This window comes from Cydia fagiglandana, chromosome 16, assembly GCF_963556715.1.
Source record: "Cydia fagiglandana chromosome 16, ilCydFagi1.1, whole genome shotgun sequence".
NCBI classification, from domain to species: Eukaryota; Metazoa; Arthropoda; class Insecta; order Lepidoptera; family Tortricidae; genus Cydia; species Cydia fagiglandana.
The window spans coordinates 12,643,976-12,661,403 of record NC_085947.1 but is presented as its reverse complement, the minus strand read 5'-3'; the positions used below and the strand labels follow the sequence as shown (position 1 = coordinate 12,661,403).

General features: G+C 35.3%; 1 protein-coding gene across 1 annotated transcript in view; it reads left to right on the top strand.

Annotated features, from left to right (window-relative positions):
• Nucleotides 1–17,428, top strand: part of LOC134672000 (thrombospondin type-1 domain-containing protein 4-like) — a 206,275-nt gene that overhangs the window by 13,319 nt on the left and 175,528 nt on the right. The window contains exon 2 of the mRNA XM_063529899.1: nt 16,752–17,243. Within this exon, the coding sequence (XP_063385969.1) occupies nt 17,203–17,243 (41 nt within the window). The 5' untranslated portion in view covers nt 16,752–17,202. The remainder of the gene's footprint in view (nt 1–16,751; nt 17,244–17,428) is intronic.

The following is a 17,428-nucleotide window of genomic DNA, read 5'->3' as shown; positions in this document are numbered from 1 at the left end:
ATGAGACGGTTTTTATACCGTAAATCATTTCAATACTAAAGGGACTCATGATCCCATACTTCGAAATACTCGAAGATAAGAAAGAAATTTCAAATATGTTATATAGGTATGTATGTACATACTTTATTGTACATAAAAATAAAAGCACGAGAAATAGTAGGTATTTCATGCAAATACTTGGTCAGTCCGTCAGATTTATTTATATTTATACGTATTTCTTTCTTCTTTTTCCTTTTTTAACCGACTTCCAAATCCCAAAGGAGGAGGTTATCAATTCGGTTGTATGTTTTTTATTTTTATTTTTATTTTTTTTATTTTTATTTTTTTTATTTTTTTTATTTTTTATGTTTGTTACTCCATATCTCCGTCATTACTGGACCGATTTTGAAAATTATTTTTTTGATTGTATGTATATGCATACAGATTGGTCCCGTTTTTGTCAAAATCCAGTTCTGATGATGGGATCCATGAGGAATCGACGGAACTCCTCAAATCTTAAAGGCATACATATGGTGATTTTTGTGTTTTTATCAACAAATCAAGCATATACATTCAAAAACGTGACATTTGATGAAGTGGAACTGCTGATGATGATCAGAACGGAACTCTTCAACGACGCATAGTTCACCTTTGGCGATTTGTCCTCTTCGTTATGTTTGTTAAGCAAGTTAAGTTTTTAAGCCACAATTTTGTCAAGCTTGATTTCTGATGATGGGATCCATGAGAAATCGAGGGAACTCCTCAAATTTTAAAGGCATGCGTATAGAGATTTTTGTATTTTCATCAGAAAATCAAGCATTTTCATTAAAAACTGTCGCATTTGATGAAGTGGAACTGCTGATGATGATCAGAACGGAACTCTTCAACGACGCATAGTTCACGTTTGGCGATTTGTCCTCTTCGTTATGTTTGTTAAGCAAGTTTAGTTTTTAAGCCACATTTCTGTCAAGCTCGAGTTCTGATGATGGGATCCATAAGGAATCGAGGGAACTCCTCAAACCTTAAAGGCATACGTATAGAATTTTTTGTATTTTCATCATAAAATCAAGCATTTACATTAAAAACTGTCGCATTTGATGAAGTGGAACTGCTGATGATGATCAGAACAGAACTCTTCAACGACGCATAGTACATGTTTGGTGATTTCGAATTTCGATTTTGACTTGGACTGGGACCCGGACTCATACCCGGATCCGGTTCGGGCCCGGACTCGGACTCGGACTCGGACCCGGACTCGGACCCGGACTCGGACCCGGACTCGGACCCGGACCCGGACCCGGACTTGGACCGGGACTCGGACCCGGACTCTGACTCAGAGACCCGGACCTTGACCCGGAAAACCACTATGATACCTAAACTAAATAAACCACTATGATTACCTACCATAAAATGTGGGTATGACGATGCCAAACCCCTCCCGCTCAAACTCCCGTACACCGCACCGCATGCGCCGTTAAGTGGGTTAGGTTAGGTTTGAACTCCGATCCTCACAGAACCGAACAAAAGTGGGTTAGGTTTGGTTAGAACTGTGAGTCTTACAGAAACGAAATGCTACTAGAAAAGTGGGTTTGATTAGGTTCGAACTGCGATCCTCACAGAAACGAACTGCTATCAGAGAATTGGGTTAGGTTAGGCTAGATAACTACCTGGCGAGGTTGCGGAAGAGTACTTCGGCGTTCCTGGGACCTCGCCATATAGCAGCGAGGCGGCAACAGAGGGGTTTTAGTGGGTAAACCTGGGGTCTCATTAGCCCACAACAGGGAGTCCCACATAACCATCCCGGCCCGTCCCCGCGCCGGGTGGTATGCGTAAAGCATTTCCCCTCTAAAAAAAAAAAAAAAAGGCTAGATAACTACGACCCTTACGGAAACGAAATGCTACTAGAAAGTACTGGTTTTACCTCCTTTTCTACATAGTGCACCATCTACCATAATCTTTCACCGGGCCCCATAGAAGTCGGTTTTTTTTTCTTAAAAATTATTAAATATTATTATCTCAATCACTCATTCTATAACAAGAAACTATTTTTTTTCATAACTATTGTATATATTTCCTATAAATACTACATAATAATAAGATTTGATGTACTTAGTTATAAATTTTTTGAGTAAACCCGACCGGCGTAGTTTCTTGCGCCGGTACGTGTATCTTCTTGTTGATGTGGTGTATGTTTAGAATCGGTGGTAGTTTTTGACATTCATAAGAGATTCACTTTTACCCCATGTCAAAGTTATATACTTAGGTACTGTTTACAACCGGAACGTCCCGCATTGTCGCATTAATGCTTCGGTTAGAACAATAGCTAACAAATATATTTCAAAACGACACTTCGCATAATCAATTTTAATGCATCATGAAAACACGATAAGGTTATCGATCTGCCGCAATCGGTCACTGATACCCGCCTGACTCACTACACATTAATATTAAAATAGATGTATAAGCGATAGCATTCTGTAAAGATACTACCTACCTTTTACCTTTACACGGATTGGTGGGAATCGCACGTACAAGCGAACACGTTGTTTGTATGCTTGTTTCATTATGTTGTGAGGCAAAAATCAGTTATTCCAAATTAGAAGACATACAGTTGACGTCAAAAATATGTTTACTTACACTTGCACCTTATTACTTTGTAATAAGGTGCAAATTAAGTGTAAACATATTTTGAACCTAATGTAATGACCCTACATAAGGTTAAAAGCATACCTACTCTCATCTTAAAGGCCAGCAACGCACTTACAACCCCTCTGGTGTTACGGGTGTCCATGGGCCTCGGTACTTGCATATCGTTAGGCGATTCTTCTGCTCGTTTCTTTAGTCATAAAAAAAAATTCAAAAAGGATATACCTACTCAAGAAGTGTGAAAATTCACAAACTTTTTATTTACTCATTTACGTCCGATTTATCTTTCAATGTTGTAGTTAAAATGGATGAACTGATTGTGACTTTTTTTTAATAAGTAAGTACCTACATAGTTTTATTGTTACGTTTGTTCAGTATATTTCTTGTATTGAACCTACATATATTTAAAACTATTACCTTCTCCTGTCGCGTCAGTGACAATACCTACTATCCACAAAATCGGTTGTTCATTTTGACATTATTACTACATTTAGTTTGTGTATTTACCCAGTTGGCGCCAAGCACACGTATTTCAACGTTTAGAACACTTGACAATAGACAAGTTGACACCATTTCTTTCTAATCTCGGTCATGGTAATTTTTTTTGAGTACATAGATACTTATTGATACATTTCTGATTAAACTATAACCATACGTGATGATAAATATTATTAATTAAAAACTCTGTCTCCAATTTCCATCTTCGTCACTTGGCCCTTTATTCATAAACGCGCTACAAACCTCAATTATCTAATAATCGTTTGTCTTTATGTGTCGTTTTGACTTATACATTTGTAAGAAAGGGATAAAACATAATTTAACTAAATCAGGCCCGTAAAGTTTTATGAATAAGGGCCCCCCCACATCTAGCGTCTTTCGAGCGTCGGCGTCTGTCGGCGTCTGGTCAGCGCTATGGAAAATGACGTCGCTGCGCAGTTGCGTCGACGCTGCGTCGACGTTGCGTCGACGTCGGCCATAGAATTGTAGACGCCGACGCTCGAAAGACGCCAGATGTGGTGGGCCCTAAGGGGGTAAGACGCTTGGCAGACCTTCGGCGCGATTCGGGAAATGGAACGTCACATATCGTTACTATTTCATATCTAGCGAATGTCTAATTCATTTCCCGAATCGCGCCGTTTAACTGTGCGTTTCTCCAGAAATGGTTGATTTTACTGCAGCGCCATCTGAGTTTTTGCGAGTTTAACAAAAAATAAGTTACAATGCTATCCTATGTCTAACCTTAAAACTAGACAAGAACGAACGTCAGGCAGTCTGAAGTCAACTTATACCTACATCATTGTCATCTGAAATTGGCAACTAAGCAACTAAAAAAACAAACTTGTTAACATTATGTCGTGCAGCCCTTACCTACAAGGTAATGAGTTATTACATATGTGCCATTGTGCACTTATGTGCTATTGTGTGAAGGCAATTCTAGACTCATCACTTGTGTGACTAGTAATGTGGCACTCAAGTCGTCAATTCTTGCTAAAGTGGCCAGTAATAGGACTTTTGCACGATGAATAAAATTTTGTTTGCATAAATTATGTCTCAATTATGACCATACATCGTTATCGCGGGAGCAAATACGATTTGACAATACTGAAAGATTATAAAAAACAGTCAAAAACAGAAATGACATTCGTATAGAGAAACGTTTATACCTACGACCTTAAAATGTATAATTATTTTATTGAATATCAATGCTATCTTACCTCCATACTTGACTTGATTGGTACTTAAAAAGATTACCTATTAGGTACGCAACCTTATCAGTCAATTTAGACATTTGTCAATCTTGACTGATCTTTATTTGTAACAACATAATCAAATAGAAGTTGCCTTTAAAATGCCTCGAAGGAAAATAACATGTGATGAATTTGTGGGGTTGTTTATACAGGATTATCCTGAGCTAGAGGCTCGCGATACAAATCTATTTTGCTCGAAGTGCAATATTAGTTTTTGTAAAACTAAATCTTCCGTGAAACGTCATTTTAACTCTGAAAGACACACTTCTCTCAAAAAAGATTTTAGGTTGGAACTGACAAAATTTCTAGTAAGCTGTAACATACCGTGGTCTCAACTAGAGAACCCTGTATTTAAAAATTTCATTGAAGATTGTGTATCTGGAAAATTTGAAAAAACTGTTCAGGTCCCTTCAGAATGTTTGCTGAGGCAGACTTGCGTGAATGAATTATACGACAAAGAGATGGATATAATTAGAGACGAATTAAAAGACGCGTATATATATGTAAGTGTTGATGAAACCACAGATGCTATAGGTCGTCAAATCGCTAACGTTATAGTAGGTGCTATGCTTGAAGATGATGTTGGAACTCCACACGTGCTGTCAAGCAAATGTTTAAATGAAACGAACAATATCAGTATAACTAATACTGTAAAAAATGCCCTGGATGATTTGTGGGGCCCTGGTCACAATAAGCATGACAAGGTGTTGTTGTTATTGACTGATGGTGTGGGGTATATGTTGAAAGCTGGCAGAAATTTGAAAACACTTTTTCCGAACATTGTCCATGTTACATGTTTAGCCCATGCTCTTAACAGAGTTGCCGATCAAGTTCGTGTTCTTTTTCCAGAAGTTAACCTATTAATTTCAAATGTAAAGAAAGTATTTCGCAAATCTCCGAAAAGAGTAAAAGCATTAAGAGAAATGTTTAATGGAATTCCTTTGCCTCCAAACCCAACAATTATTCGCTGGGGAACATGGATCGAGGCTACCACTTACTACAACAAGTATTTTGATGAAATAAAAAGCGTTATAGACACATTTCGTAATTCAGACGCACAGTGCATCGTCAAAGCAAAAAAATCTTTACTCAGTGCAAAAGTTCGAAAAGATGTAAATTTCATAGCAAAGTATCTGCAAGTAATACCAGATGCTATAAATAAACTGCAGTGCCAAAATCTATCTCTTAGTGAAAGTTTGACCATAGTACAAAATACATACAAACATATATCCAAATTAATTTTGAATAAAGATGGAAAACAGATTTTAAAAAAGTTCAAAGTGGTTTTGCAGAAAAATGCCGGATATGAAGTTATGAAAAAAATGTGTGAACTGATATCGGAGAAGGAGATAGTACTAGATTCAACGATATATCGTTCTACATTTGATTACTTCCGTCGTTTTAAAAACGCACCCATTACAACAGTAGCAGTCGAAAGATCATTTAGCCAATTAAAATGGATATTTACTGCACGACGCCGCAGATTAAGAGTAGAAAACATAGAGAAAATTTATGTCGTATATTACGAAAATCACTTAAGATCAACAAAAATTAAATAATGTTGTACAAAATAAATCATGAATATTTATTTGATATGTCGATTCCGGGTCATTATTTACTAACAGAGTGTAAAGCAAGATTTATGAACATTATGCAACAAAAACTTCGTGCTATGTATGATGAACTTCTTGGAGGCTTATAATGTGTAGGCAGAAAGGTCTGTTTTTACTAAACGGGCAGTCTGTTTTACCACTTCTTTAATAAATTTATATTTGCTCCCGCGATAACGATGTATGATTATGACACAACGCGTACAATAACTAAATCAAAATGTGCATAGTTGTTGCCTGACTTCTACTTGCTGCATTACCTTATAGACTAAAATGCCTATATGCATACTAAGTAATTGTATAAAATAATAATCGAACATTTGTTGAAATAAGTAGTTTTGTTATTTAATATCTGTTTCATCTGGATATCACCACTATATGACAAATATTTTAGGATAAGATAAATAAAATAAAATAAGTAGTATTTAAAGAAAGAATAAATTACAATTGTTTTAAAATACACACCGAAACACATCTTCCCAATAACACTGTCGATGAGTCTTTCCATATGCTTTGAGTAATAAAGTGACTCAGATTCGAGAAAATAATAGATAATTTTAATTAAAAAGAAACAGAATTCATATAATTATTCATAAACATACGACCTTGAACCCTCAATAGAAAGCATTGCAACCAAAAAAATAAAACAAAACAGAACCACAAAATTCAATTACATAATCTCCTAATTCAAACTAATTCGATATGTGTAATAAATGATACGTCACTGATACAGTCAAAGTAAAAAACAAGTGAAGATTTATGATTGATACAGTGAACGAAGTTGGGGTGTCCAAAACTATGAGAGAAATTTATTAAGACAAATATTCAAGTGCTTCCGAACACATAAACAATGTGGGAGATTAAAAACGTGTCAATATACAAATTGAAACGTCAGTAAAGTTGATTTGTTATCTCGCCTTGAGGTCGAGTTAGTACTAGTTAAATGCATGTAAATAAATTGGACCAGATATCTTCCATGGCATCTACTGTATTTGAATTATCAATACGAGCAATATCTCTGTTATAATTGCTTAATATGTTAAATTACTAACAGTTTGTATAGTGTTAATAGGTTGCATCTTTGTTTCTAGTTGCACCATTGTTTTATGAAATGGTTTTAATTAAGAAAACTATTTATTGCGCAAAACTTTTTCCATAGCTTTGTGTTCATAATTATGGCCACATTTTCTTATTTTCTTTCAATAACGCCTCATTTGAAAAGTTATTACTTATCAAATAATTGCGTGTTTTGGTCGAGTTTTCCTTATTGTTATTAAAAGATATACTTTATCAAAGTGAAATCGAACATTTCACTAACTTAATTCAAATTATGTCAAGTTGATCGGTGGTCCACGTTTCGGAGCCTACTAAAACATAAAGTTTATGTTCTTCGTCATACAATGCGTGGGAGTTGGAATGACTGTCATTTTCATTTTCATCGCTAAACGGGCATTAGGTAGGGCCGAAAACGTTATACTTACGAGACGAAATATGGAGATATCTCATAAAAATATTAAAAGAATCGTATTTGGATTCATTTCTGCAATGGATTATCATAATTACTTCTGACCATAAATTGTTTTGTTATGTTAATCAGATTCCATTATTTGGAGTTTATTAATTAATTATAATTTATGCAAATGCGTATTAATTATCATATAATCAGTTCATCAGAATAACAGACAATTTTCAGATACGGTTTGATATACGAATGTAAAAATCGGATACTCTAATATACAGTCCAGTATACTGGAAAGTACTTACAAGTTATTGTAAATAATAAGTAAATAGTAGGTACCTACTTAAGTCCATTACATAATTCAATTATGAATTCATGATGTCATATTTTATTTTGAATCCTTCACCTAGATTATGGGTGCTATTTGAGGTAAAGATATTTACATGACTGTGTCCTCTCAGAACGTAAGCCGAACTAGGATACTCATATGACTTATATACCGGGATATGAACCATGATTACCTTTTGTATTACCCGTAAAGAAAATGCTTGTAACTGAGTCGAAATATCGGGAGCTCGAAAATAATTCAAAAGGTAATCACGATTCTTATCCCAGTCGATATAAGTCAAGTGGAAGTAACCGTGAATCGTTCAAAACTTTTAGGATTATCATAATAGTTCTCAAAGGAGAATCTCAAAATCACATTAAGACAAAATAGTTTACTCCACATCTATTTAAACTACGTATTTAACGTACGGTATGTACGTACGGTAAACGATAGGGTCGTTTACCGTTGAAAATGGCGTCAATATCGCAAATTACGAAAGCGGTCTAATCCAGGAATATCCCGCCGCCATCAAGTTGTCGTGTCAGCTGTCGGATCGGATCGTCTGCACGCTGTCAGCTGACGCAGACCACCTATCCGAGATACGGAGTAACGTTTTAAAAAGCATGGAATTAGACCTAGGTTGTGTTTTGTAACTTCCATAATTATACTACAAATGATCGCTGCGATTTTTAAGTGGTTACAAATTAAAAGAACACTATCCAAAATATCATCCCGTTAAATATTTTTTTCTGTGACCCGTCAAGGTGTGCCATAATACTTGCACAATATAGGTACATATTGCTAAAAGGCATGTTATCCGTAAACCAAAGAAGTAGCTTAACAAAAACATGTAACATGGTGCAAAGCAAAGAGTAGTATAATTGGTGCAAAGGTACCTACCACATACAAAATAATTATGATCTTTGTAAAACTCCGTGAAATTTTAATTAACATCGTAAATTGACATTTTTACTAGAGTGAGGGTCCTTCGACTAAATATCAAAACATGATCTAAATATATTACAGTGTTTAAAAGCGATAATTATTGCAGTATTTATAAATCAATTGATACAATAACAGTGACCATCAAATCAAGTTTTAATGAACAATAGAATCGATTATTAGTTTTTATATAAGCAAAGTAATCAATTGTTGTGTTTTTTTGGCATTTATGAGTCAATCGGTCGCCTATTAAGTAGCTACTGTTCACTGACATGGTATAATTACGGTCGTTTTTTTAGTGCAGACTTAAATGGGCTTTTTTACTGTTAACCCTTCGATCGACACGAATTCTATGGAAACAAAAACGCTTATACTCTATCTTTAGGTATTTAAATATTAAAAGCATAGTCTAATAAAACATGGTCTTCTCTTCCCAGAGTGACACAAGCCTACGTCACAATAACATGGCCGTTATATACCTATAGCGCTATCGCATATTATCATATAGCGCTGTCGCATGATGACGTAGGCTTGTGTTAGTCACGTGACCACGAAAAGACGGGAAGAGAGTACCAGGCGGAGGAGTATATTATTATACCATGAATAAAAGTACCTACTTAAACAATAGTATTTTATGCAACAGTTTTATAAGAGGGGTCAAAAAATGTGAGTGGCGTGGGTAACAATGTGAGCCGAAGGCGAACATTGTTAATAAATACGCCATGAGCATTTTTTGACTACTTATACAACGTTGCATACAATGCTTTTTCTATGAGTAGGCAATATTAAATAAAATACAAAAAAATATAAACAAAATTTTATTTATGAAAATGTCAATGTAAATTTTGGATAGTAGGTATTACTATACATATGTATGTAGCTCTTGTCTGCGACAAGCACCTATAATACCAAATATTACTGCAACCTGTAACAAGAAAAAGGAGAATTAAATAATATTCAGTTTCAATGCAAAAATATAAAATGTACATAAATATAGCTCGTTGTACTGTGTACCCTAAAAATGTGTATCAAAAATTTTTATAACATTATACCAACCTTGCTTAAAAGATAGATCTGATCCGGTGCTTCCAATTAGTCTTTGAAAATACACCAAAGACGTTTTCAGAGAATGACGAAGTTTTGTGCTCCAATCTCCACGCCATGCACTTCTCATAAGATTTGTCGTATAGGTGCTGAGATTTAGTACTTAGGCAACAAATTTTCGGTCGCTGCTTGTGCTGCAGCGGATATTTCTTCAGGTGTAGAAACAATGTAGTCCTCTTTGTCCATTTTCAACACTTTTTATGAACGCAAAACAAATAGTAACGCAAAGTACTCAAAGAACAAGAAATTACCGGGAAAGGCGGGAAACGAGAAACAAACTAGTAATGTCTATGGTTATGTTTTTTTTAAAGCCGTTACACACTACCGCACCGCACCAGGGTCGTGGTGCTGTAGGGTATAAAAGTATTTTTTATTATGTTGGTAGCAATGAACTCAGTACAAACTTGTTTCTTTTTTAATAAAAACCGTATGCATTCAATCGTTTGTTACGTTGGTAGCAATGTACCGGTATGTGCCACCTGCTACCCTGCACTAGCTTACCGTATCGTAATGTCTCTAAAACGATACAAGTGCTTTTTTGGGCAATAGACTATAGACTTTTAAGGAGTATTAATAATGTATGCCCTTATATGTTCGTTCGTGACTATGTAAATGACAGATAAAAGTACCCGAGTAGAAAAAAAAGCTATCCTCAAATCGCTCCTTAAGCCAGTTGAGGGTAGATGAAAACATTACATGATCAAATACTGTAGGTTAAAGTCAGGTCGTTCAGTGACTGATCCAGGCGGTTTTGTATTTGGTCGGTTAACCAATAAATGTTAAAACTACCCGAAAATGTACAAATTATTTGATTACTTTTATTTAAGTACCTACCTAAAGATGCAAAGTGTATACGAGTATAAAGAAAATTTTGTCAAGATAGTAAGTACCAAAGTAGTAGGTAGGTATAGGTACCTTATCATCCAAATGATGTAAGTCGCAATTTGAAAACTAGCAATATTAATAATAATATAATATTTTTATCGCCAATTCGCTATGTGTTGCTACTCGTATCTGCCTGTTACATACAAGAAATGACTTACACTCAGTTGTGAAAACTCTTTTTAAGGTAAAAAAGCAGTAATAATATAATAAAATGGAATGCCGTAGTCACGTTTTGGTTTAATGTTTCCCGTAGACCACGGTAGCGAAGTCTTCCGGTCGCTAACCATTTAAACTAGGATACGCTGGTTGCCATTAAATTTAATTAGCTCCAAATAGTTCTATGAAGCTGTGGAATGTGTTCTAGTAGCTTTTTTATTGATTGGCACCCTCCGGCCGTTTTGGCAACCAAGTTTCGTAACCAGTTGTCAAAAAAGAATATATCATCGTGTTAGGCAACTAGTTGCCTAAAAAGAAATTCTATTCCTGTTTGACATCCAGTTGCCAACGAAGAATAGAGCTCAGACACTTAGAGAAAATGTGGCTAGTTTCCAGGGCTTCAAAAACAAATGTACATATAAAAGTACTTACATACAGTGTTGGGCATTCAAGAATAAAATCATTATTTGAATAAGAATTTGCAAGAATAAAATCACGGTTATTTTATTCTGGAATAATTCGTCCGGAATAATTTTGTCTGGAATAATTCGTAGATGAGAAAATTTAATGGGAATAAGTTATTCTTAGTCAAATAAAAATAATCATGATTTTTTAGCTAATTTAGCTAAAAATAGCTATATATCTGACTTTAATAATTAAAGCCAGATAAATAAGCTATAAAACTTACCTAGGGGCTATTCATAAATTACGTCATTTCAAATTAGGGCGGTGGGGTCTGGACATCGGATGATGGTAGCATGACGTAGGAGGAAACGGGGCCATTCGAAGCATGATTTTTGGATGATTTTAGGGGGGGGGGGCTCAAAAATCGTCAAAAATCGATGACGTAATTTATGGACAGCCCCCTAGTTGAGTGGTAGTACAAATACCATGGCTGCGATTTACTAAATTTCACAAAAAATACAAAATAACGCGTACAGGTTAATATTTTATAAAAAAATATTTTAGTCCACAACATTGCTTAACATATTTGACACCACGGAATTCACCATCTCTAACGAGAACCTAAGCAGATCAGCAATATCCTGTGCGTGGCGGGCGTCGAAATCGGTGCGGTTGTTGGGGCATATAAATACTTGTGTCCACCCATTTTCCCCTACTCCGCAATGTTGACTGCAAACGCTCGTTCCAGGTGATTTTAGGATATTCTAGATGTCACGTAATGTCTAGCTGTGAAATGAGATATGAAAGTCTTATTTTGTAACCAGTTGTAAACAAAAACATTTAATTCCTTTCCGACAACTGGTTGCGAAACTCCACTGTCATCTACGGTAGTTGTGGATCAGGAATAGAATTTCTTTTTGGGCAACTAGTTGCGTAACAAGATTATTTCTTATTTTTCAACAACTGGTTGCGAAACTTGGTTGCCAAAACGGCCGGAGGGAACATTATATGAAATAATAATTTTATTGTGATCGAATACAGTCAAAATACATACTGTAAAACAAGTTAATTTTAAGTATGGAAAACAACATAATACAGATAATAAAATCATTTAGGTCTCTACCAATCCGAAGTAGTTAACATTACTAAGTTACTAAACCTACCAACCACCAACAACACCAACCAAAATGCGTGATCGATCCCTGTTGTTATTTTTAGATTTTTATTATTGTATACCTATAGATCTTAGTTTGCAAGGTATGTATCTATGGGCCTTAGTAGCCTGAAAATAAATGCTTTGATTGATTGATATACGACATTTTCTAGTTTATGTAAAGCATTTTTGACGTCTATACACCAAATATAGGGGAGACCGAGATGAGTTATGACAGATGAGAGTTGTGACATTGTCGATTTTTTGAAGTCTAATGACTGTTAGCGAGCGTTTGTTAGCTCGTAACTTGAACTAACAAACGCGCGCTATTGCGACCTTGTTTTGAGTTAATAAATTCAAAAAAATCAACGATATCACAACGCTCCTCTGTCACAACTCACCTCGGTCTCCCCTACAAATGCACTGGAAAAATCATCGCAAAAAATTACTGATGCCGTTCTTTGCTCTTTTCTGTTTTGAACCGCCCATTCCGATTCCTTGGAACATTAGCGCCATCATCAGTCAAAGGGCCCAAAATCGTTGGTAGTTTATCGTACCCTATCTACAAGATCCGATAAAGATCATCAGTGCGCTGACATAACTGGCCAGTTACATCCATGCACGATTTACAAACTGTTATTTGTTTCATGTCAGGATTTGATCGATCATTGGCAGTTCTTGAGTTTTTTTTTTATTTTTAGCCGCGCCGTGCGCACGTTCCTATTCAGCCAGTCGTTTAAAGTGAAGCTTTTATTAAGGACTAGACTTTTCTTTATAGTTTTCGGGATTTTGAAACCCTTATTTCATTTTATACCTAAGATGATATTAAACCGAAATGAAATAAACGACAGAAATACATAGAAATGAATTAGAGCAATCTAGACACGCGGCAGCGTGTCAAGCCAAGTTCAAGCAAAGGAACTGGCTAGCCAGCGCCAAGTGTAATATTACACGAACCACTTGGTGCCACTTTTGACCCTTCTATAACTCAAAACATCTTTAACGTAAACACATAAAACTACGTGTGTTTAATTATATCCATAAGGACATCTAGAAGCCCAAATTTCATGAAGCTAGCTCAAACGGTTATAAAGATATGAAGGTCAAAAAGTCGTAAATTTTAAGACTGACTGACAGACTTATAGTACCTAAACCTAACCTACTTCCAGATGACCTAGAAGGATGAAATTTGGAATCCAGCTCAGTTATTGTGTGAAAGCGTAGGAAAAAATCTAAAAATAAAAAATAGTTATAAAATAGGGGGGGTCCCCATACAAAAAAACCATTTTTTATTGTGACTGACATATAAGTACCTAAACCTAACCTACTTCCAGATGACCTAGAAGGATGAAATTTGGAATCCAGCTCAGTTATTGTGTGAAAGCGTAGGAAAAAATCTAAAAATAAAAAAAGTTAAAAAATAGGGGGGGTCCCCATACAAAAAAGCCATTTTTTATTGTGACTGACATATAAGTACCTAAACCTAACCTACTTCCAGATGACCTAGAAGGATGAAATTTGGAATCCAGCTCGGTTATTGTGTGTAAGCGTAGGAAAAAATCTAAAAACAAAAAAAAGTTAATAAATAGGGGGGGGGGGGGGTCCCCATACAAATTTCTTTTTTATTGTGACTGACATATAGTACCTAAACCTAACCTACTTCCAGATGACCTAGAAGGATGAAATTTGGAATCCAGCTCGGTAATTGTGTGCAAGCGTAGGAAAAAATCTAAAACTAAAAAAAGTTAAAAAATAGGGGGTCCCCATACAAAAAACCTGTAATACGCGCTAAACAACCGGCCAACGGTGTGTCGTTGGCGGCGCGCGGCACCACATAATTAATACAAAGAACAGAAGTAAAAAACATGCAGCGGAAACACAAGAAAAAACATTAAATCTCAATACCTGCCTAGTTTTCTTTACAAAAGTATTGATATCCCATCAAAAACATAAATGTAAAAAAGGAGAGCCAAGTTCAATACAAAAATTATGCTTGGCTGTGGGGTTCGCCGCAAAAAGAATGGAGATCTAAATGAGTGCCAAGTTCTATGCAAAATCCAAATATGTATTTATAGGAACAAAATAACATTATAAACAAGTATTAAACTCTATTTCTTTGCTTTATTGGATACCTATAACAATTGCTGTTATTTTAAAAAAATGTGAGATCTTAAAGTAGGTTAGATTTGGCTTGGCCAGTTTTTATCAGAATTACAAAATATATATGTTGAATAACTTTATAAAATGACTGATGTAATGAAAACTGGCCAAGTCAAATCTAACCTGCTTTAAGATCTCGCATTTTTTTTAAATAACAGCAATTGTTATAGGTATCCAATAAAGCAAAGAAATAGAGTTTAATACTTGTTTATAATGTTATTTTGTTCCTATAAATACACATTTGGATTTTGCATAGAACTTGGCACTCATTTAGATCTCCATTCTTTTTGCGGCGAACCCCACAGCCAAGCATAATTTTTGTATTGAACTTGGCTCTCCTTTTTTACATTTATGTTTTTGATGGGATAGAACTTAATCCGAAGACTCTTAATACCTACTACATAATAATATATATGTTAGCCTTTTTCTTTTACATATATTGATTAACATAAATATTTGTTCCTGAGGGGTGTTTTCTATGTATATAAGTATGTCTTTATCTATATAAGTATGTATATCGCCTAGCACCCTTAGTACAAGCTTTGCTTAGGTTGGGGCTAGTAGTTGTGTTTGCTCAGAGCACAAAAAGGTCACCACGGCGTTGCATGAATAAGAGATTTCCTTTAGCAGGATTGGTCCTTAGACCCAAGGATGGATTTAAGAAGTGGAGCCACCCAGATTTCTGATGCAGGTGGGGGGGGGGGGGTTAAGCGTCTGCGACGTTTGAGGTTATTAATTCTTTAAGTATAGGTTCTAAGTCAAGTTTAGTATCATTTTCTACTAAATCAAAGATGTAGACATAGATTTCATCGAAATCGGTTCAGGGTTTATTGATTTCCCATACAATCCTACACCTTACCTTTCATTTTTAAGGTATTTGTTTTTGGAATAAAAACTATCCTATGTTCTGCCCTGGGACTCAAACGATCTCTATACCAAATTTTATCTAAATCGGTTCAGCGGTTATTGAATCCCCATACAAATTTCCTCCTCACTTTTCACACCCTTAAGGTATGATTATTGAGATTAAAAGTATGATATGTTATTCCCTGGGACTCAAACTATCTCTGTACCAAATTTTAACTAAATTAGTTCAGCAGTTTAAGCGTGAAGAGGAATTAAAAAAAAGTATTTTTTCCATGTTTTATATGTTTTTACCTCAGAATGGTGTCATTATGATATCAGAAACGAATTCGGTACCCCCGATTTACACGGAAACGATACCAAACTTGACCTAGTAGCTTAAATGATACAGATATCAAGATCAAGTCGAGAGCCCCCCCCCCCTAAAATTTACATCAAAAATCTCGGTGGCTCCACTTCTTGAATCCATCCCTGGGTCCTAAGGACCAATCCTGCCAAAGGAAATCTCTTGTTCATGCAACGCCGTATATTAGCTCCAGCGCCATCCGCTATAGGTTGATCTTTGTAAGATGTCCTCCTAATATTTATTTATTTATATTTATTGTGGTGGTGTATATGTATATCCCTCATTTACACTTTTTGTTTTGTGTGCACAAAAGATTAAATAAATAAATAAAATTCTAGCCAGAATATACATTTGCCATGGGTCCCAAAATATTTAAAACAACATTACAAGTTAATTACATAGAAGTAAATTTTATATGTAAGAATTTTTTTATGTGGTTGTTTTTTGTAAATACTGTAGGTAAACAAATTACATTAACAAAAACAAACAAAAAGCACAACAAATACAAATGCTTATAGTAAAAATGCCTGTGAATACTTCCGCTTGTATAATTTTAGTGTAGTGTCAAGAAGATGAACGGTAAAAAACAAGATACGTTAGACAGTTTCCAATCCAGATACTCAAGATAACTAGGACTACTCAAATGTATCGCAATCAGCTTCAAGCGCCGATTTCCTTATCGCACTACTACTTATCATTCCATCAGGAAATTCCTATGCAAATTATATGTTATCAGGATATCTATGAGCCTAGTAAAATTGTAGGGCGTAAAAATATATTTCAGTAGGTAGAGCGTTTAGTTTTTCAACACACTTTCTTACAAATTTATGAATTTAGGTAAATATTTCATTACAATAATCGTCGCTACATCCCTTGTTTACTAACAAAGTAATAAAAATAGCACTAAAACGTTTTCAAATCTACATAGTATCTATAAATAATTCTCCCCGTTTCCTTTACTTGCAGATTGTTCCCGAATGAATATTGAGCACAGAATCGGAGCCAGGATGACATTGCATGAAGATGAAGACAAACAGAAATACACTCCCTAATGGGAAACCAGAACAATTAAAACACAACAAGAAACTTTTAAGTCAAAAAAATATAAGAATGACTTGATTCTTATAATATAAAGTTTTTCCACACAGTGTCGTGATCCAAATTCTAATAACACTCAATTCACGTTATCATCCGACCAAATCAGACATTTTTTGTGCACCCAAAAGTACTTCATTAAAGGTTTTTCATAACAATAGTTTTGCCTATTCAAATATTGACAGTTCATAAAAAATTTACAATTTACCAAAGTTCAATCAACTATAAAGTGCTAAATCGGCGTATGACTCAGTGTTTTTTTGACGTGCCATTGAAATAGTGATACACTGTTATGGTGATACCTTTGTGAAACCGTGCCAACATGGCTTGTCAGGGGGCCCTTCTGTTCTGCGTCTTTGTAATGTAAGTACTGAAATACATGCTGTTTGACACTCGAGTTTATAAAATTTACATTTGGACGCTTGTCATGGTGGGAAACGAAATTAAAAACACTTCAGAATCGGTATCATGGTCGCATTTTTATCACCCTGTCATGACATGCGTCACTTTTGCACTTACGTATTTGTTAGAACGTGACAGACATGGTG